The sequence below is a fragment of the Sylvia atricapilla genome, chromosome 3 (assembly GCF_009819655.1).
Source record: "Sylvia atricapilla isolate bSylAtr1 chromosome 3, bSylAtr1.pri, whole genome shotgun sequence".
NCBI lineage: Eukaryota > Metazoa > Chordata > Aves > Passeriformes > Sylviidae > Sylvia > Sylvia atricapilla.
In genome coordinates, this window is record NC_089142.1 from 58,644,442 (window position 1) to 58,666,450 (window position 22,009).

At 40.8% G+C, this 22,009-nt stretch overlaps 1 protein-coding gene across 1 annotated transcript; it reads right to left on the reverse strand.

The window, feature by feature from the left end:
* Positions 1 to 14,730: 14,730 nt before the first annotated feature.
* Positions 14,731 to 20,858, reverse strand: FBXO5 (F-box protein 5). The gene is made up of 5 exons (XM_066315497.1): positions 20,825 to 20,858; positions 18,276 to 19,012; positions 17,883 to 17,973; positions 16,559 to 16,720; positions 14,731 to 15,307 (listed from the first exon to the last, which is right to left on the reverse strand). The coding sequence occupies exons 2-5, from the start codon at positions 18,995 to 18,997 to the stop codon at positions 15,056 to 15,058; spliced, it is 1,227 nt and encodes a 408-aa protein (XP_066171594.1). The 5' UTR covers positions 18,998 to 19,012; positions 20,825 to 20,858; the 3' UTR covers positions 14,731 to 15,055.
* Positions 20,859 to 22,009: the final 1,151 nt, after the last annotated feature.

Below are 22,009 nucleotides of genomic sequence, written 5' to 3' on the forward strand. Positions count from 1 at the left end.
GGGAAAAAGCACTGCTCTAGAGACTGCAACAGAGAGGTGCCATGTGCCAAATCTGTGAAACAGCTCTGTCTACCCCAAGCCCATTAAAGTGCAGCTGCTCTTCACTGGCCTCAGTCCCTAAACCTGAAATAAGTAAAAAAGCATAACACAGACCTACCTAGCAAGAATTGCTTCATGAGAGGCTCCTAATGGCAGCAAGTCATGCAAGATGATTTCATGGGCTCTGAACATTCACAGATACTGTGTCAGGAGCAGAGCCTCTCCTCAGTCTATTTTTCAATACAAAAGAGTGTAGAAATGATTCAATGTCATGCACCTCCCCACTCTCTCTCTCTCTTTGAAGAAAGAAGCTCATCCTGTACTCCTCCACCTTCCTCTCCACCTCCAGCTGTTTTGAAAGAGCTGCCTGTCATAATCAAAGCAGACTCCACCTTTCAGCGAATAACAGCATCTAATAAAATTCTGGGGCACTAAATCTTTCTGCTCTCTCTGAACCCTTGAGGCTACTTAGAGATCAACTTGCCTGTGGGTGAGTGACCTAGTCAAGCCACCAGCTGTTGAGCCACTTCTTACAGGTGCTCCAGGTAAGACCCATATACCAGTGTTGACCTCCTGTAGAGATGTCTCAGCTGCATTTGCTCCTCCAGTCACTGGACAGAGCTACTGCCGTGAGAGTAAAAGGGGAATACAAAAAGAAAGCAGTTGTGGCAGCCTGCCAGCTTTTCCTCCCCAGCCTCCAGGCTTCTATCTTGGGCACAATGGGCAAAGCCAGTGCTTCCACTAGCACAGTTCCCCATAGCAGTGGGGAAGAGGATGGCTGGAAGCACCACAGCTGCTGCAGCCTTCTGGAGTCAGCTCTGAGTCACCACACAATCACAGTGCATCGTTATCACTGCATAGCATGCATGATGACCTACACTTTCCACAAATGGCTAATAAATGTCCATCACTTCTATTTTAGCCTTCCCTTCTTATTTTATTGGGTCAAATTTCTCATGCCAGCACTTCACAAGCATCTTGGAAAGCAGCATTCAAAGTCTCTCCTCCCAGACTTTCAGTTATACATATTAGAGATAATTACATTTTAGACAGTAGCCTGAAATCTGTCAGCACCAGGACCATATTCCAGATGAGGGATGTGTCTCTGGGCTGGCTTGCTTCAGAAGCAAATCTAAATGTAGAGCCCATGGACGCTCAGGACAGTGCCTGCTCCCCTTTCCACCTGCTCTCCCACAGTGACAGAGACTTGCTTTTTTGCCTTGCAGTGGGAGATTTCTGGATGTAATCTCTAGGACTACCTGCATTAGTTGAATAACCATCCCTTTGAGGAGAAGCTGAAGAAACAGGTGGAAATATCCTGGAGTCTAAATCAATTTTACATGGATTTAGTTGTAAATATTCAGCTGGACTGTGCCACTCTAGAAAATTTTTCTCCTTGTACAGAGAGAAACAGTAGCTGTTAGCAGTGCAATTGTTGCAAAAGATACTCTGTGGGGAAACACCAGTTCTTAACACTGTTATTAAGGAAACATCTCACAAAAATCTTTCACAAGATCTGACAATTCCTTGCTGAACTGTTCAAAACTATAACCTCTCATCACATTTTCAAGAGTGTTACATAGTTTTCTTGCTTGCTTTTCTGCTTGGAAAAAGCTTGTTTTTTTCAATAGTCTCAATATATTAACATCATCAATTGAATTGAATGATCAGGGGTTTTTTTCCCTCTGGAAGAGTTCTAAAAAGAAAGAATCAATTTATTGTGATTTAGCCACAAATTTATAGTGTATTTAACATGATGATGTGCCCAATTTAACATGAATATCAATGCACTTAAATATATGCCTGCTGAGATTTAAACTTGACAATGACAGAAAGCAACACAACATGATCTGTCATTTATATATTTGAAATGCACATTTTGGACCTAATTCACTTCCCATTCTGTGAAGAAACACTTTTACATTTACTGCAGTTATTCCAAAATTATGCTCAAGGAATTTGCAAGAAAAACAGGCCCCATAATCCTTCCAGTCTAACAGAAATTATCTATACACAATTTGGACTAGAGCTTCATATGATGTGAATCATGTAGGTGTTTTGATTTACAACAGCTGAAAGATCTGTCTCACCAAACATAAATTACAGGCTTCATCTGAGAGATAAATCCCTAGGAATCTTCAGCTGACATGGAATCTGTGTTGTTTTCACATGCAGAGCCTATGTATTATCAGCCAAAATCTTAACTTGCTGAATATTGCAGGTTGTACTCAGGCACAGCTAGTGCAAAAAGGTCAGGAAGTTAAGCCATACTTTCAGCTCTTAGTCATCTCTTCTTCTTAACCTGCTGCAGGAATTTCAGAAAAAAAGCTTTCTTTCCATTTCCTTAACATTGCTCAGGATTGGAATTCTTTTTTCCCTGCCCTCCTATCATTATACACAATCCTCTTTAACTCTCTCTTTACTCCTTCCAGGACAGGACAAAACCCTTCCTTTCCATGTGCCCATGGTGAAACAGAACGGAATCCCTTAAATTCAGCTCAGTTATCTGAGGCTGTGTATCCTTCTTGCACTTCTCTTCCATGGCACTGTTAGAGATCTGCATCTTTCGCAAAAAGGGGGTCAGATCTATATATGCATGGTAATTTATTCACTACAATTGGGTTTTAAGTTCCTAGAGTCCATCTATATATCTGTCTGTCCATCTATCTATCTATCTATCCATATATTCATCTATCTCTCTATCTCTCTATCTATCTATCTATCTATCTATCTATCTATCTATCTATCTATCTATCTATCTATCTATCTATCTATCAATCTAATAGGCATACTGTCCTTTGGGAAACAACAGAAACTGCACACATTTCTTACAAAATCAGTTTATTTTAACTTGTCTCTTAAACAGGATTCAGTCACTAGAAACAGGAATAAGCTGAGGCAATTTGACACAAACTGCCAGGAGATGTCTTAACATCCCAACCTGATATTTTTTCCATTGACTTGCTTAGGCTCCAGAGATTTCCCTAAAATTTACCCTTTTGGTTAAAGATCTGAATGTGAACCAGTCATTACCCAATAAATTATCTCACTGCCATAAATGTAAATAAGAATGTGTGCCAAAATCCAACTGCTTTTAAAGTGACATAGATTCAGTAGAGATCATTCTGTATTCTAAAACCTCAGCTGATGGTGTTACAGCAGCTTAGCTGGTCCACTGTGGCTGTCTTTATGGAAAAAAATTATAAATTACCTGAGAAGTTACCTGGGCATAGGAATACTCTGTTTTCCAGTGCTAGAGCTATGCTATTAGCATGTATCCAATAATTTTTTCCCAAATAATTCCTAGGTACTGGTCAAAAGTTAACCTGAATGGACATTGCCACAAAGAGGTCAATGCACATAGTCAACCTCTTTTGGAGGCACTGGGGATTCATTAGCACAGGCATGGGCTGTCCTGTACTAGTTAATGTCAGTTACTGTAAATATTTCTGGACACTTTTATTTTGCCAGCATATAGCTGTGAGTATGCTCTAAACCCACTCATACTGCAAAGCAGAAAAAAAAAATATTCTGAACACAACTGGATAGCCTTCAAACTAAAATTCATCTTGAAAACCAGAACTAAGATTGAGTCCTGGGACTGTTACCACATTCAGCAGATACCCAACACTTTCTTAAACCTGTGTAACATACTCATCATACATTTGATGCCTAAAATACAGCTGTGCTATGAATGCCTTGTAGTGTAGTATATATTGCTGTTACAGTGACTAGCATTCCATGAAAAATTAATTTCTAACTCTAGTTAGAAAGTCTAAGATGGGAAAATTAGATGCCGAGCATGGCTCTGTTACATAAAGATTGAAAAGTATCTCTTCTTGAAGTAAGAGATGAGTATGCACATGTAGTCTGTGTCTGCAATTAATAATACAGCAGTGCTGTCATGGACAACAGGATCAATAGATTAAAACACCCCCAACCTCATTATAATTCAGCAATGTAGGAGGAGAAGGTCATGGCCATATTCAGGGGTTAAAATTAAGAGGAAGATTCATTAACTTTGAATCCACCTCATCATCCCTGCAAGTCTGTATACAGAGAGATGGCTTTACATTCTTAATAAGATAGGAAGCACTAGGAACTGAAAGAATTAGAAATAACTTCAGTGAAGTAGAATTTAAAACTAAACAGCATTGACTATAAAACAAGGTAGTTGTTCAAGAAATATGTGTGTTCTATATAACACTCATGGATGCATCAAGAAACAGATAAATTCAATTATATTATCTTCTGTTGAACTCTGGTATCTTTCTGATATTTCTTTTGATAGTTAATGATAATGAACAATGTAGGAACACTTGAAGTCATAGCAAAATATGACTCAAAATCATTATGCATGACAAATACCTAACAAAAGGAAAAGAACCTTTGGTACACATTTTATTTTGTGGTCTTTTCCTTGCCTTCCTCCTCTTTTGTAGGGGACTCTTACTCTAGAGGAATGTGTGGCTACTGGTACGGTTGTTGGCACCACAGGAAGATTAACATGATAGCAAACTTGAAATTGTGGCCAAGTTTAGTACCAAGGATGTAGAGTGGCACTGATGGCAGGAATCCTTACACTTTTTATAGCAAACTTTGCAGCAGGAAAGAGAAGTATCACTGCATTAGTGTAATGATTTCTGCAAGTTTGTACCAGTTAGATCTTCCCCAAGGAAATCATAGAGTACAAACTGCCTCAGCCAAAAATCAAGGACTGTATGTGCATGTGCTTTCACTTGCTTGTTTTATATCCATTCAAAAAGCAGGTAAGAAGATGTCTTCTGTCTTCTCTGTTCTGATGTTAAAGCACTGACTTTTTTGTTTGTTTGTTTTGTTTTGTTCTTTAAAGATGTTATCCACACTAAGTATTTTCAAATTAAAAAGTGTAATCTCCGTCTGCTTCGGGGGATGGGCTGGACATCATGGTTCCAGTGGTGTGAAGGTGGGTGGTGGCACTTCCCACACTGCTAGGAGGAAGTGTCCTGAGCAATGAAGCACTGCTGTGGGAATGTTTATATAGTGTTGGAAAACAGCACCACTCCCTGCCAGCCTGTTCCCACCTGCCTCTGGCTGACCAGAAATGGGGGAGTACAAAAGTACTTAATATTATCTTTAAAATTTCAGCTTTTGTTTGCTCTGAACATGATTCTGCCCAAGAGAAGAGCCAAGCCTTCCACAACCCTGTCTTTTGTTAAAACAATAGTACATGATTTTCAGTGTTCCTCCTGTGAGCTTTGCATGGTAGAGTGCTGTAAACTGAGAGTAGGAAAGTCATGTAAGCCGTGCCTTCATGTGTGAATTATGGGACGTGAGAGAAATGGTGTACACATGATACCCATGTCCGTGTCATACCAGTGTAAAGAGCAAAGCTGACGGGCAATCCTGAGCTCACCAGCCTGCATTCAGGATGGTGCTAACTCAGTTGCATGTGTGGTTTTGGATAGAACCTGTTGTGCTACCTGCTTGCTCTGAGCATAGGCAGAGAAATCACAAGTCTGGAAAAATAAAAAGAAAAAGGGTCTACAGGCATAGCTTCATTACATACTCACACTGAAGGGAAAAGAGATATCTGAGGACTAGTTTTATATGCTGAAAGAATATCTTAGACAAGCACTTACTAATTAAGGAGGGACCAGGCTTCAACTCAGGCCCTCTTCAAGCCATACTGTGTTTTATGCCACAAGTGTTCATGATGTGGGCATTACACCAGCAGACTCCAAGTTACAAATACCAAACTTCCAGATGGCAACTTTTGTTCCATTTCATCATTTCTGAATTCTCTGGGATTCAAAAAGGTTTACTAAGACTTGGAGTTAAGTGTTTTTCTTTTGGAGCTTTCCCCAGTGGGCCTTCTGTAAGATGACCTTGTGAAAGATTGAATCTGCTGACTGAGAAAGTCTTAGCTTGAAAGATAGTAAAATATTCTGAAAAGCATTGAAATTTGTCATCAGCATCGCAAGAATAAGGTGATGACAAAAGAGAAATATTAAGCAGCTAATTATTTTAAAATTGCATAACCTTTTAAATCAACAAATTCAAAATTACACAAAATTCAAAAGTATGTATAAAGAAGACAATAAAGTCTCATTATAGACATGTCCTGTACTCTCTGGACTAAATTCTATGATCTCTCAGATCTTCTAAATCATATGTTCCAGGTGCTTATTATGGTGTTTAAATTTTAGCATAAATAAAACCCCTACATGCTACTACTACTCTGAATTTAAAATTAAGTCATGCTAACTGAGGTTTAATACAAAAACAATCATGATGCTTTTTCATCCTCCTCAGAGTTAACATTTATTACCTACAAAACACATCAAGACTGGAATGACATTGAAAATACAGTAGTAGTTTTTGTATCAATTTTGCAGCAACTTCTAATACTATATAGCAGCATCTCTAAACCAAGCTCATATGGAGGATATATCGTGCCTATGAGTCTTCTGAGTTCCCCAGCAGATGAAATCCATTTTTCAGTAACACAAATACTGGCTTAATTTATAAAGATTTATGGATCAATTTCTTGCCCATGGGCTGTGTATCACAATCCTGTATTGAGCTCCTTTCATGCCCTAAAGGGCAAGCTTAAGGAGAAGCCTTTTGGATCACGTTTCCTGCCACGTTAATTTTTAAAATTATGTGCTTTCTTGCTGGCTTTGAACAAGTCTTGGAGATGGTGGCCAAAATATTTGCTGACTTCTTTTAATTTCTAATCCTTCAAACTTTTTCTACCAGGTGTATGGCTCACTACCAGCAAACTGTGATACTCGTGGCAGCCTGAAAGGGAACACTCTCACTTACACACCAGTTTAAAATCTATTTTTTAAAGCAAATACCTCTAATCATACTGGAATAAACTATCTAAGCTGCATAATAAATAACAACCATGTATTTCCCCTATAACCCTAGGAAGCTGGATTAAAAACTGAGAGTCAACATTATTTGAAAATAACTTCAATAATGTTCAGTTCATTTCCCATTATTTCTAGTTTGTATGTTTTCATTAGAAAAAAAAAGACATGGCATACATATTTTGTTTTTCATACTTTCATGGTTTGCTGTTCACCAGTTTATACAACTGATATCTTTTCAACATAGTTCTCGCAGAAATTTCTGTTAAATGCTAATGAAAGTGAAAAGCAGATTGAAGAAAGGGCTGCTATAATGTTTCTCTCTCTCTTTCTCCTAAAGGATCTAAAGTAAAGAAAAAGCAAAAAAAGAGGCTTTTTTTATCAGATAAAATTATATACTTGCAGTTATCTGTCATGTTCTTTATATATTTTAATAGGCTTATAAATTTAAAAAAGCTTTAATAAAACACATTTTAGATCTTGAAAAGGAGTCAAGAATATAAGTTTAAAATTCTGCAAATTAAAACTAAACTCAGTACTTTAAAATATTTATTGTATAATGTCTCTACTTGTAACTAAGTCCTAGCACAATAGTTTACAGAGATTTTCTAATTTCTATATGTAGTGCATTTTGTTTTGAAATGGAATGAATTTTCTGTGAACAATTACTGGAATTAAGTATACAGCTAACTCTGGAATAGGAGAGCCTTATTCCCTGAATAAAAATTTAGTTGGTTCGTAAGAAAGAATTTCTGTTCATATGGTAATGAAAATGTTCAGAAATATTTTTGAACTTTACAATTTTATTTAACGATTTCTCTGAAAAAGAATCTACTAATTCAAGATCAAAGGAACAGAAATAAATAGTAATATAGCTGATGGCTTTTCCTTTTTAGCTTATAGTCCTCATAAGCCCATATTAAATTATATACGTAATTTATTCAGAAAAGATAGTTATCCTCCACCATCCTCTCCATAATTAACATCTGTTAAACTTTGGAAGCCTTATCCACTGGTCAAGTCACAGGTATTTTCACTTAGAATGGCAACTATTCCAGCTCAGTTAGCAGTAATAAATGTTTGTCCTGGTTGTATATAGGAGAATAAATTTCTGGCTTTTTCAGCTGCATAAAAAGTAGGCTTATTGATGTAGACTTAGGAGGGCTGTACAAGTGTTCATCACTTATCTGCAGTAAAAAGTTGCTTCCAAAGGTGAATTTCATATCAGAAAGAAAAATAAAGACATTTGTTACCTCTGATCTTTGCTTGGTCTTAAAGGTGTTTGAGTGATGAGCTAATAATAAATAATAATAATAAATTTCATTGTATAAAATTTATTATTTCATACAATCTTTGAATATCTATAGCTGTATCTATCTATATATATATAATTTCATCAATAAAATAACCCAATTTCAGACATTATTCAAATAAACCAGTAGTCTTTGTTTTGTAGACCACCCCTCACATTCCCAGAAGTTTCATTGTTTGCTTGAGCATCAGGTAACATAAAATACAAATCATACTAAGAGGTGTACAACCAGTACCTTTCATCTTGGTTACCAGAATTTAAGAAATTGATATGCAGTAAAATAAGTACCAAATAGACATTTAATTTGCTTCAGCGTCAGAGAGTATGCATAGGAAATCTGAAAAAAAATTAATCATATTTGAGACTGGCATGTAAACATAATCCAATATATTGAATTACCATCTACACTAAAAAGGTTGTGAAACTCTTGCTATAGTGAGGATAAAATGTTCTGTATGAACAGTAAAAACCTTCCTCTTGATTGTAACTCCAAGGAAAGAATATGCCTTCTGTTCAGATAGGTTAAACGTAAGAGTTGTCTTAATCTTTCTAAGAAAGTCAGCCTTCAGGATATAAGCTATTTACAAGAGTGGTGAGAAAAGTGAAGATTATCAGTAATAACAAGACAATAACTCTATAAATATTAGCATGCTGAGAGTATAAATAGGAATATTAAAAATTATCCTTGTTATCTACCACATGGTTAATTCATGGTAGAGTGGTGGGATAGTGGTAGTGGTGTAAGATATTGAGACATCTTATTTTACATATTTTACATTTGCATATCAAGTAAAAATACTGAGAATACAACTGCTATTTAACAGAGTGAGGAGGTCAGAACATGAACTGCTTATTTTGCCAAAGCAATTGCTAAAGTGCATATAGTGAGATTGGAAATCCTGTGGTATTCCTTATTATCTTAAACATGTGACAGCTTACATGTTTTTTATCCTGCTTCAGAGGCCTCTTACTACTACAGTTTAGTGTCACATTTTTTTTTACACAACCATGATGTGCCACAAAGAAAGAAAGGGACATGAAGCAATTCAAACTTTCTGGATTTCCTACTTGCACACAGATTTTTTTATTGTTGGATATGTTAGTAAACATATTGCAGAGAGCAAATGTTATGCTGCCTGTTACAAGTATTTTTAAGGCAACACAGAGCTTTTTAATTTAAAAACATCATATGCATTTTTACAAGCAGCTGGTGTTTAAAGTATGTTTGTAAGCAAATTGTAGTTGATGTTTTCTCTGCTAATTTGGTACCAAGGGACAATATTGAAAATTAGATCTACACATGACTAACAAAAATCTGTTGTACAATGTAATTAACTGAGCCAAGGTAGACCCTCAGAAAATGACACTAAACACAAGAGGTAAGTCTCAGAGCTCTGTGTCATCCTGTTTGCACTGTGATTCATGCATCAGCCAGCTCCACTGGAGCCTCTGGAAGCAGCCTCCATCCTGCTGAGCAGGGGCACTGCGCTCTCTGGTGGGCACAGAGCTGGCACCGGCAGAAAGCAGAGGGGAGTTTTGGGAGGTGATGGCCACCACGGATGTACCCGTCCCAAGTCCCTCGTGTGAAGCTGTAGCTGCCATGTGTTAGCCCTGGAAGAGCCGGACCTCCTCCTGAAATACCCAGGAGAGTCTCCTGAGCCCAGTCTCTCTGCATAGCAGAGGGACTTTTATATGCCCACAGAAAATAATTTAGGTCAGTGACACCACCAATCCTCTCAGTGTGAGTGTGACTGGAAGGCCTGATGAAGCCAGAGGGGCTTTCTAACCCCAAACCAGCATGAACCATTTCTGCCTCGGTCTGCCTACAAGGAAGCATCAAATGCCCAGAGGCCTTTGTTTTTCAGCCCTGGCCTGGCACAGCTACACCAGCCAAGGGCACATCCCAAAAGCTAGCCCAGCACTTATGGGGTGGGAAATAGGGCGGTGGAGGGGCAGGGGGCAGGGTTCCCTCCCTCTTCTCTCCCTCTTCCCTCCTTCTTCTCAGACACACACTTGCGTAGCCATGCAACATCCTCAGGGCTGCTCTTCAGGCCATGGCCTGGCCCTGACACTGCAGCTGTCTGAGGGCTGCAGATGCCTTGTTTGAATGCAGAACTGAGGTACTGTGAGGGCAGCTCTGAATGCAACATTCAGAACAATATAAAACCTTTAGGGACAAAACCTCAGCTAATGCTGAACCATCTCGGCAGCCACTACAACAATGTTTGTTCCATCGTTTGAGTCTGGCAACTATTTGCCAGCAGGCTCATAGAGCCTTGCTGCTTTTATTTTGTGTTGGGAATATCAGCACTATGTTTTGACCTTTATCCTTAAGTTCCCATGGACTACTTAGGGAGAAACCATTCTGACAAGGTTATATTAAAATGGAATGGACCTGACAATTTGTACATCCTTAGGTAAAGACTCACAATCTAGGAGTTGTCCATCTCTGTAACTCCTCATCCTCTACTGCATATTTCAAATATGTTAGAAGGGGGGTATTTTCATAATGGCGAGTGTCTTCAAAAATCAAGCATCTATCACAGTAATGGCCTAGTCCATCCTTGCACTCAGGTAATGGCAATTCAGGCCAAGATGCCAGCCGTGGCGTGCTCTACATGCTGTGCCTCTTAGATAGTTTGCAAGTTGGCACCATTAGCTCCTACCAGAAGACACGTCAAGGTGGCACCACAGCTGTTGTGCTGTTGAGTTGTTCACCAAACCTCCATCAGTCAGGAATACCATGTCCAATCCCAGGCAAAGCTCTGTTTGCTGCCTTCTCCAGACCTGCACTGATGGCTTTGTAAGGACAGTTTTCACCCACTGCTTAAGAGTGGTGATTTTGCTCTCCAGTTGTCACTATGAGCGTGCAAGGTGGGTAAAGTAAACATCATTTTAGGGCAGTTAATCACTCCTTGAAGAAAGCAAATGCACTTTATAGCAAAATAAAACTTTTATGAAATACACCTGTACATTTTTAAGTTTAGCAAATGTGTACATACTCTACAAAATTATGTTTGAAACAAATAATAAAATCAGTATTTGAATGGAAAGTTTGGGGTTTGTTCTTCTAGTTGCAGATTTAATCTGATTTCCCCTAACTGTAGTAACTAGATCTACAGCTACAGTTATTAGAGGTGAAGGGAATATCCTCTTTGTGAACACAGTAAAAGGAACTTACTGAATCCGGCTTCATTCAGTGAGTGAGCCAAGAGCACCATCTCGTGGTTTTCCCTTTCCAGAACAATTTTCATTTAAAGAAAATCTCTATAGTACAGCATAATTTCCTCAAAAGGGCTGTCAGTCCTTGGCTTTGGGAGGTGAGAAAATAATTCTTATTTAGAATCTCAATCTAGATTCCTTTTTTTTAAAGTCTCTAAGTTAGGAGAGACTTTTATCTTTTAGGGCTAAATAAACAGGATTTTTTGAGAGTGGTCACTGATACAACTATGACTTTTATGATTAAAAAAAACAACCAACCAAAACCAAACAAAAACCAAACCAAACCAAACCAAAACAAACACCCCAAAAAGCCAAACCAAACCAAACCAACCCTGAAAAACCACAAAACAAATTAAACATTCGACATGCTAAAATTTTGCTTCCGTGCAGTGAAGCTTTTGGCTAGGGGGAGCATATCTGGCACATACTGGTTTTCCCATACTAGAAAATCAGGCTCCGACGTGACCAGCTGGGCTAAGGCGGCAATAGTTGCAGAATAGAAGGTTGTTATTTTCTTGGTTTTGTTCTTACATGTCCCACAGTTCTCAGAGCACAAAGGCCTCTGCTGGAGGATATATTATACTGATATGTGCATCCGAACTTGTCCGCGTTTATACAAGTGACTATCACTATCAAGCACTTCAGTTTCTCTCCATGCTGTGGTGAGAGTTGAAATTGCCTTTAGTGACTTGCAGAAAGGTGCAAGCACTCGAGCAGCTCCTTGGGTTCTTCACGAAAGCATGGTTAAGTGCAAGAAAGAAGAGCTGAAAAATGCAGATACTCAATATTGATTTCAGAAAGTCTTAAATGCCTGCCTTTTTCTGTCTCCTAGCTTGGGTTAGGATGAAGGAATAATCTGCCTTCACAGCTGTTCGAGATGGAGGGAACAGCTGCTAGACACAGGAATTTACAGATCAGAGAAACGTCCCACCCTTCCTCACCACGCAGAGCCATTGCTAGAGATAAGTAAGTAACTGGAAGAAATCTGTACTTGCACCAGGCAGGCAGGAGACTCTGGCAGCCTGAAGGTATTTATCACCCTCTGTAGATCTGAAAGGCATATGCAGTGTGGGTAAGCAGCTTATCACATTCCTGCAAAGTCACTGGGGCTGCCAACTGCTGAGTTTGAAAGTGGTTTCTGACAGCAGCTGCAGTACCTGAGGAGTACTGATCTCCGTATGGCAAGTGCTGTGCTCTTGCCCTAGGTATGACTCATGGACTGCATATCAAAGGCTGGTCCAAGATAGCTCAGCAGAGACATTAACAACAATCTGCATCTACGACTTTCACACCTTTGACGTACAAATCACTCTCCTCAGCACTGCTTGGGCCACCTACTAGTGAATAATAACACCCATCATACTCGCTCCCTGAGGACCTGCTTTCTCCCTCATTTGACCTGCAGATGAGGCATGCCTGGGTGGGGACTGATTATCCATCCTTTTTTTTTTCTGCAGCTCATCATTCACTGAAACTGTTGATGAAGAGACCAAGCATCCTTCGATTTACAGAAAGATGCATGGTTTTATTCAGGCTCCGTGCTCAGTGTTATTGGGCAAGGTTTCAAATGCTGGGCGGGATAAAATATGATATTTCTTTATCATATCTTTATGATAAAGAAATACCTGTGCCACTCTAACAGATTCTATGCGTAAGAAAATGGTAAGTGTTGGTAAGAGATCAAGGTCCTTAAGAAGCTGTCACTCACATGTCAAAGGCTGCAATCTTGAATGTCTATTGTGATTAAAACTAAAGCAGGTAGGTAAGGATCTGAGGATCATATAAATCAAAACTAGTCGGGCAAGTGAAAACAGACAATGGTTTGCAGCAGATCCATTACAGCTTGGCCAAAGCTTCATTAATCAAATAATTTGACCCTTCCAACAAGGTTTCAGGTAGAAGGTAGTTGTTCCTTATCACTCAGAAGTTATCAAAAAATATCCATTTCTTCTCTCTTATCTGGAGGTAACAAGGAATTTTTCTCAAAATTCTTCATGAAGAGATAAAATTTCTACAGCTAAAAAAGAAGGAAAAGAGCAGCTATTCTTTACTCAGTGTTAGGCCTACTAGAAAGTGCATTCATTATTCCTTTAGTAAGCTCAAAAATATGAAGGGATAAATTTGATTTACCACGCTGAGTTTGAAAACACAATTTTAGTTCAGGGTGTATCCTACAGTGCAATACCAATCTAAGAGTGAATGCCTGTGTCATATTTCTTGAAAATAATAAAGGAAATAGCAGTTCTGTTCACACATTATCTGCACTCTTCAGGACACAGGAATTTTGATACAAATGAAAATTTTGTAACAAGTTTTGCTTATAAGATTCATCTCTGTGTGCTCAGCCTAACTCTTGCTGTGGTTTTATATGTATCAAGATGGTACTGTCTAAATAGCAGAAAAAAGTATAATAGGATCACAGATTCATAGGATGTTGTGGGTTGGAAAGGACCCTAAAGATCACCTAATTCCAACTCCCCTGCCGCAGACAAGGGGTACCTTTCATTAGGACAGGTTGTTCAGAGCGCCATAAAAACTTGGAAACTTATTTCAGTGTCTCACCACCCTCAGAGTAAAGAATTTTTTCCCACTATCTAATCTAAAACTACTTTCTCCTAACTTTCTTTGAAGCCATTCCCACTTGTCCTGTCACTACATGGACTACAGTTCAAGAAGCAGGACCTACAGTGTGGGCCTCCCAGCCTGTTATTTACTTACCAAAAGGGAAAAATACACCCCAGATAATTCCACAAAATTATTAGTCTATTTCTTTAAAACTTACTTTTTTTTACTGTGGGACCAGGAACATTTTGCTGACTGAACTAGTTTGGCAACAGCAGCATAAAACCAGACAAAAGAAGAATTTCCATTGCAATGAAAAGGAGGTGTTTGCACTCTTGACACTATAGGCAATTACTCTTATAGGATAAGAGCCTTTAGGTAAGATGCAGGAGTACAGCATGACAATGGATTCAGTAGGTTTTACACAAACCCAGGAGTATTTCCTCTTTGCTAAATCAACAATTTTAAAGAAGAGCATACTAAAAAAACCTGCAAAAAGAGCATGAGAAGCAATGTTTTAGTGTCATAAATAGGAAGGTCAGATTTGCCAACCACGTTGTTGGGGATAATCATTTATTTTCACATTTACAAGACAAATATGAACAGTATTTACAAATATATACAAATATTAAAATTAGCTTGTGATTTCAAAAAAAGCTAAAGTATTTTTTAGCAGTACAGCCAACATACAGTACTTTTTTTTCAACTTGGAAAAGGTTCAAGAAGTGAAAGAAGAAATGAAGGAAGACCAATTTAAGATACATAAGGAAAGCCATCAGAGAAAATGGTATTATGAATATCCACATTTTAAAATCAAAGGCAAAGCTTTGAAAAACCATAAAATTTACTCTCCCACATTTTCACATTAAAAAAGGCTTCACTCACCTTACTCAAAAGCACTAGAAATGTTTCTAAAACCTTTCTGAGCAGAGTGATTAAATAGTACAGAGGAATAAGAGAACTAACCATTTTTATGGCTATGGAATACCAGAAAGCATTTTCTTTGCTGACAACTGAAAAAACTTTTATGGGACATTTGCCAATTTGTATTGGAGGGGATGGATCACAGTCTCTTTAGATTCTGCTTGCTTTTCTTAGTCCCAGGAAGCGGCCCTGGCACAGAGTTGTGTTTCACCGGTTTGCTGCTCACACAGTCGCTGGAGCTGTGGTAGCTGCACATGCACTTAGTGCAAAAGTCAAAGCCACAACTTTCACGATTGCACGTTGCTCTTTGGAGGTAGGAGTCATACTTGGCAGGTGAGCCACAAAGATGGCAGGCTTTAAGGCTTTCAGTGTTTTTCAAGTTCCTGGCAGCCTGTTGGAAAAAATCACACACAGAAAGTCATGAGTAGAGGCAAATACACTTTCCTAACACTTCTGATAATGTCTTCCTGCCACAAAAGATATTATAACTTCTCCTAATGTAGAGAGACATACTAAAAATTTAGCCTAAATCTTGTTGCATCAAATTCTGATGAAGACTGAACATGTCTATAATTGCAGGTATTTTCTACTGGAATTGAGCTAGATAACTTAAAATTCTTAAAATTTGAAAGTTGAAGGACAAGCTAAATCAAGAGCAGTAAGGCTAACAGCCTTCCCAAATCTTGCAAACCTCATTCAAGGATGGTGATGTAGTTGTGTATAGACGCATATATCAGGAATTAAATTTTAGGATTGCTACTGAACAGTTGTACTTTTACATGCCTAATGCTACAAAGTCTTATATAGTAGTATTACAGCATCTTGTTTATATAGTCCAGTGACATTTCATCATCTTCTCTTTTTGCATCAATTTGCAGAATAAGACTTGAGTATAAAACTTTTTTCTAGTTATGAGAATCTTTTGCTTACTAACAAGCAGTAGCTTTCAATAAGCACTTTAAAAAGTCTTATAAGATAGGTGCAGGTAGGTCTACCTTGCAAGTATGTGAAAAAAGAGCTTAAGAAAACAAACAAGGTGAAGGGGAAACAGGCTGTTGACAGTTCTTGACAACTCCAAATGTGTGACACACTATAAATATGTAGTTTAAAAAGACATTTTAATGCCAGGTAATTAGCTGCAAAAAACCCCACAGAATGATTTAAGGAAATCGTTTCAAATTTTTTAAAAATTAGCAATGCATAAGAACTATTAAGTTTTTGGTCTTTCTTTGTTTTTGTTTTTTTCCTAAGTGTCCATCAGTTTTGAAGAAAAGCTGACAGTTTTTGTGATATTGCTTATGTGGAAAACACGTGATTCATTAAAAACCCATGGGAAATAACAGGAAATAACTAAATTTTTAAATATCTGACAAGACAAAATTTAAGCAAAAAAAAAAAATCAGTTAAGTGAAATTTTTAAGGGAAAAAAAGGATGTAGAATACCCCAGTGTATCAATATTCTCCCAACTTAGCTTCCAACATTGCTATAAAATAGTCTTACTAAGCAAAAACTGGCAGCCATACTAATAGGAATTACAAACACTTGAAATTGGAGACGCCACTTTCAAAAATAGGCTTTACAAGGTGATTGTTTGCCAGACAACATGAGAGTAATTAAAGACTAGTGGAAATCACCACTCACCTCAGAAAACTCTGTGAGCCTGCTGTGATTCCTTGATGTTTTGGATCTGGTGCTTTTTTTGTTCAAGTTTTTTGGTGGGGTCGCTTTTTGAATGGAAGCTAAGGACATTCTGTAGGGAATGTACTCTCTTGTTGCAGCATGCTCTGGTGCCTTAGTGACATTCTAATGAAAAGAAAAACAAAGACTTAAATTTGGGAAGAGAACTTACCTTATGAGTTTTTTTTTTTTGTTTAATAGAAGTCAATAAATAATTTTAGATACATACTTACTCTTGGTTTCCCATAATAAAACATCACACAAAGGAGGAGTACTACTGATTTTACCATAACTTTCACAGTCACTTCTGTTATAAATGCATAGAACTGCTCCCTGGTTTCTGGTTCAAAAACTAACCAAGTTCTATCATGTAATCAAATAAACAGTTATTTAGGCAGAGCACGTAACCTATTCATCATAATTTTTTAAAGCAAAAATCAGTTTTTCCAATTCTTCATGGTGAACAGGGGTGCTTGAAGCTTTCTTTGTGAAAAATTAACTCCACCCACCAATTTTCCAAGTTGCCAGTTCAAGTTAAACAAAAAAGCATACAATAATATAGAAGAAATCAAAGTTTCTGGATGAATATTCAGTACAAATGGTTCACCCTGACAGCACTGTAAAATACTACGTAAAACTCAAACTGGTTATAACCTTATCCTGTAGTAGATCCTAAGCCTTTGTTTGTTCTGTCTCTCCATCACTCAAGAAGGAAAAACACTTAGTATTTTGAGAGTCCTGACTTAAAACATTAGTCTGGTGTGGATGAATCTAGTATTTTTATTTCATAGGACAGAGGCATTAGGAATAGCTCATAGTGCACAAAGCTTTTCAGTTTTCTGTAGCAGGCATGGTGGACTTCAGGCACTACTGCTATATACAGAGACCCTGATTCACAGAGCCACCTGAGTGTTTTATCTCAGTCTTCCTCCCTTCTGGATCAGTGGGGTTGCTGAAGCAAGAAAGCCTCCACTGGGAGACTCCAGGGCTTGCCCAGTGGGCTGTGGTGGCAATGACTCTCTCCTTCATGCCTTTCTCTGTAACGCAGGACCTTGTGGAAGCTCTTAAAACATCTGCATCTCTCCTTGGGTCACCTTCTCAGTGAGCCTTCCTTGGAGTGCCCGAAGTCACTGATGTAACTAGGCACACTTGAGACAAGGCTTCTTAACAGGACAAACTCAGATACTCCAGTGACAGTTTTCAACTTAAAAACACTTTTCTGTGATCTCTTAAGCATAGGAAACCTTAAATAGCAGAAAAGTACTGGTGGTTCAGGGCAGAAACTTACAGAAAGGTTTTTCACAGCTCTGCTATACATTTGGAAAATCCGTTTATCTTCTTGTAGAATCTTCTGCCATGTTGTGCTGACTTTGGCAAAGCTGAAACAACAATACAAACATATTAGTTGCCTCCTAGGAAAGGGATTTATTAAACAGTAAGAATAACTGTAATCATTTTCTTTTATGTAAAGACAGAATACAATAAGTCTTTAGTTTGCCTTTTAGGGAAGATACACATTCTCCATAAGTATCATGGCTTACAATGTCAGTTCATGTTTTAATATATTAACACATAATACTAAACAGTGAGTAACTGTCACAAGCCTCATACCTAGAACATTAAGGCATCTGATTAGGTTTTTTCCTTTCCCAGTGAAATACAATGACATCAATAAACTTACTTTAATAAATCCATCTTGCTGAGATGCCTTAAAATATTTGCTAATATGTGTTTCATGTTCCTTTGGAAGAGTTCAGCAAGAATGTCTATTCTATCCAGCCCCATTTTCTTTCCAATTAAGTTACAAAGTTCAAATTTTCCCCTAGAAACAATTCTGTCTATAGCAGCCCAAGACTTGAGATTTCTTTTGCCATTTTTTTTCAATGTTGAGCAAATCACTTCTTCATAATGGACTACTGGCAACAGTGTCTTCATTGAAAACTGTTCTTGACTTTGGTTCTTCATGAGACATTGCTCTGGTGTACCACAGAGATTCCCAGCCAAAGGTAAACTATCGTCATGCTCTATTGCATCAGCATAGTGAGTACTCAACAAAGAGGAATAACCACTGTCCTCATTAAGTTTATGGCTTTCCGTTGCCTCCATTTCACAGATACCTTCATCAAGTCTCTGGGTTATTTGGCTGTTTTCTTTGTTATGTATGGGCCTTTTTCCATCTTCAAGGTCTAGATTTCTGGTGGCTGCATGGTATGAATCACTAAGGAGTATTTTCTGATGTTCTTCTGCACAGCTTTTACAAAAGCTTTCCTCGTCATTCAAGGGGCAGGATTTTTCCAGTCTTGTTTTCTCCACAGCACATTTCAATGGCGTAAACCCAGCACGAAGAGACTTGCAATCAAAATCACGCTTCATTTTGCAAGAGCGGTTAAGGTTTGATTTCATTTTGTTTTCTGTATTCTGCAAGAAAAACAAGGGCAGTATGAAAACACGGCAAAAACTAGATCACAGATTCTTCTTTTCATAAAGACTCCGCCATGCGTCCCTTCTGCATTATGGATTTTACGCTTTCATCTGACTCACCCTCTAGTGCCTAAAACACAACTAGTGGAACTAAAGATTTGAACAGCCACTGATTAAATCTATGTAAGAGCAACCCAAAAACTAGTCTTATGCTGCGTATAACTGGGGGATTTACTCGGTCACCATTTCACCAGCAAGGATGAGACACACCAGTGCTTCCACTTCCTACCATAAAGGTAGCAACATAGTCAAGACACTTGAAGTCCCTGCAAGAGACACCAGTGGCAGAGGGTTCATGAGTGACCACAGGCCTGAGAAGCCTGAAGTCTGCATCTAAGAGGCAATGCTGCTGTTGCAGCTAGATATCTGGCATTTTTGAGAAGGGAGGAGGCTGGGTGGCACAGGAAAGGCTTGAGTGCTCACATGTGTGAGTAGAATACAAAGAAAAGCACCCATCCTTTAACAATGGTGGGAGTGAATAAAGGTTCAAGCATGATTTAAAAAGAGTGGGAGATCGATAGATATCATAGAGCAATTGAGCTTTTCTTGCCCTGCTCCATTCCCCTCTCCCGCGAAATGTGGTGCTATCTATATTAACAATTGCGGGGGGATGGGCGAGGGCTGAAGGGAGGAAGGACGTAATTTCTCCCCAGTTAAATCTAAAGGGAAAAAAAGTTTCAACATGCTTTGCAACCAGTAGCAAATAGAAGATCCCCGATTTGATTGAGCATTTTAAAAGATTTAAGCACTTCCAGCAGGTTTGGAAAGAAGCACGAGAAAAATGTGTTCCATGAACGACTTAAAAGAAATAGTTTCTTCTTTGTATCTACGTTTGGTGGGAGAAAAGAGCAAATAGGCTTATGGCTTTGTATCGTGTGAGCTGGGGGAAGAGATGCAAACCCTTCCTAAGCCTCCTCCCCCCCTTCCCTGAGAATGACCAGAGAGGCATTTGGGCTGAAATTCTGATGATCTGGAAAATGCCCCCAAATCATGTTTCGGTCCACCAGGGCCTGCCCCGACCCCGGGAGGAGGGGGCTAATCCGCGGGGCCCCGCGGCGCTGTCAGGCTGCTCCCGCCAGCGCTCAAGATGGCCCGCCCTGGTCCGTTGCAGATGGACCGGGTTCCGGCTCCGCCGTGCCCCAGGGCCCCGGGAACTTCACCCCACGCCTCCGGGCCCCCCTCCCTTTCTCCCGCAGTGGAGGATTCCCCCTAAAACGGTGGTGGCGGGGAGGCCAGGAGCGCGCCGGGGGGATGCCCTCCGACGGCGTGGCCGGCAGGCGGGAGACAGCAGGGCGCGGCGCCTCCCGGCCCGTCGCTGCCCGCCGGCGGGAGTCGCGCTGTGACCCCCCACCCCGGCCCGGCTCCGGCCCCGCCAGTGCGGCGAGCAGCCGGGACCACCCCACACGCGGCTCGTTGGCGGGATTGGGGCGCTCCCTGGCCGCCAATGCGCCACCGTCCCGTCCCGTCCCGCCGGCGGGATAGCTACGGGGCTAGACTAGGGGAGTAGTGGTACAGGGCGGCCGCCAGGCATCCCCGTCCCGAGTCCGTCTGGTCCCGCGGCAGCGCCGCTAGCATCCGCACAATCCCGCCACCACGTACGCCGGCAGCTCCCGCCACTCCAGCCAAAGCCCTAACCACGGAGCCTGGACCGCGGAGCCCCGCTGCCCCCGATGCGGGCCGCCAGCGGAGTCCCGGCCGCGGGGCCCCGGAGCGGCTCCCGGCGGAGCTCGCCGCCCGCCCCGCGCTCACCTGCAGTGCCGCGCCGGCGCCGCCGCAGGCAGTGAGCGCGTCCCGCTCGCGCCGGGAGCTTTTTAAAAACTTTAAATTTGGTATCCAAAACCGCGCCAGCCAATGGCGAGGCGCCGGCGCGCCGGACGCGGCCAATGGGCGGCGGGCAGGCGGCCGGAGCCAATCCCGGGCGCGGTGGGCGGGGCCGGGCCCGGCCCTCGCTTTCCCTCCTCGGCCGCCTGGGAGGGACGCGAGTGGCGCGGCCGCGGCTCCCGCGCGCCGGCCGCTCCCGCCCGCCCCTTCCTCCCGCCCTGCGGCCCCGCACCGCGATCGGCCCCCGAGCAGCGGCGGCTGCCGCGCCCCGGCACCGACACACGCCTAAGCGCAGCTGGAGCCCGGCTACATCTGCGTCTGCTGGTTTAAATGGACGCGCCTGGGATCTTCCCATCGCCCCGGCACGCTCCGAATGTGCGAACCTCCTCTGCCGGGAATGATTCTCTCCCGCACTGGAGATATTAAAGAACTGCCCGGATGCAATCCCGCGCCATGTGCTGCAACCCTCCTTCCAACCTGACCATTCTGTGATTCGAGTCTGGCGGTGGATCTGGGCTCCTCACTATAAAAGAATTGTATGTATTTTATATATGACCGACGCTGCTATCACTGGTTGCAGTGAGCAGAAGCACTACTGGGAGCTAGGCTGTCCGGACCCCAGTGCAGGGATTCCCACCATTGCTGGAAATGCAATTTGCTCACAGCTCAAGGAGGTTGCATTTGCAGAGACAACATCCCTTGCATTAAAATTAACACAGAGCAAGCAGGGCATTTCAAGCCTTTACAAGTAAAGCTTCCCCTGACAGGCCAAGGAGGACAGTGAAGCCCCCCTCTGTACAGCACTGTCAGACGCCAGGTTTGAAACACTTCAGCCTCCCGCCAGAACTACATGATGCCTGTTTTTCTCACACTGATCAGAGCTTGGTCACTTGCAAGGCAACAACACATTTATTGTTTGTTAACAGCCAGATGAGAATAGGGAGGCAGGATGTGGCCAGACAGGCTACACGCTGGAAGATCAGGGAAGGTCTAGGGTGACAAAGACCTAAGACAATTATCTAACTTTCATGCAGTAGTCCAGTTCATAGACCTGGTCAATGGCCCTTATTTGTTTGGAAGGATATGAAGCTAACAGCAAACTCCATCTATCAC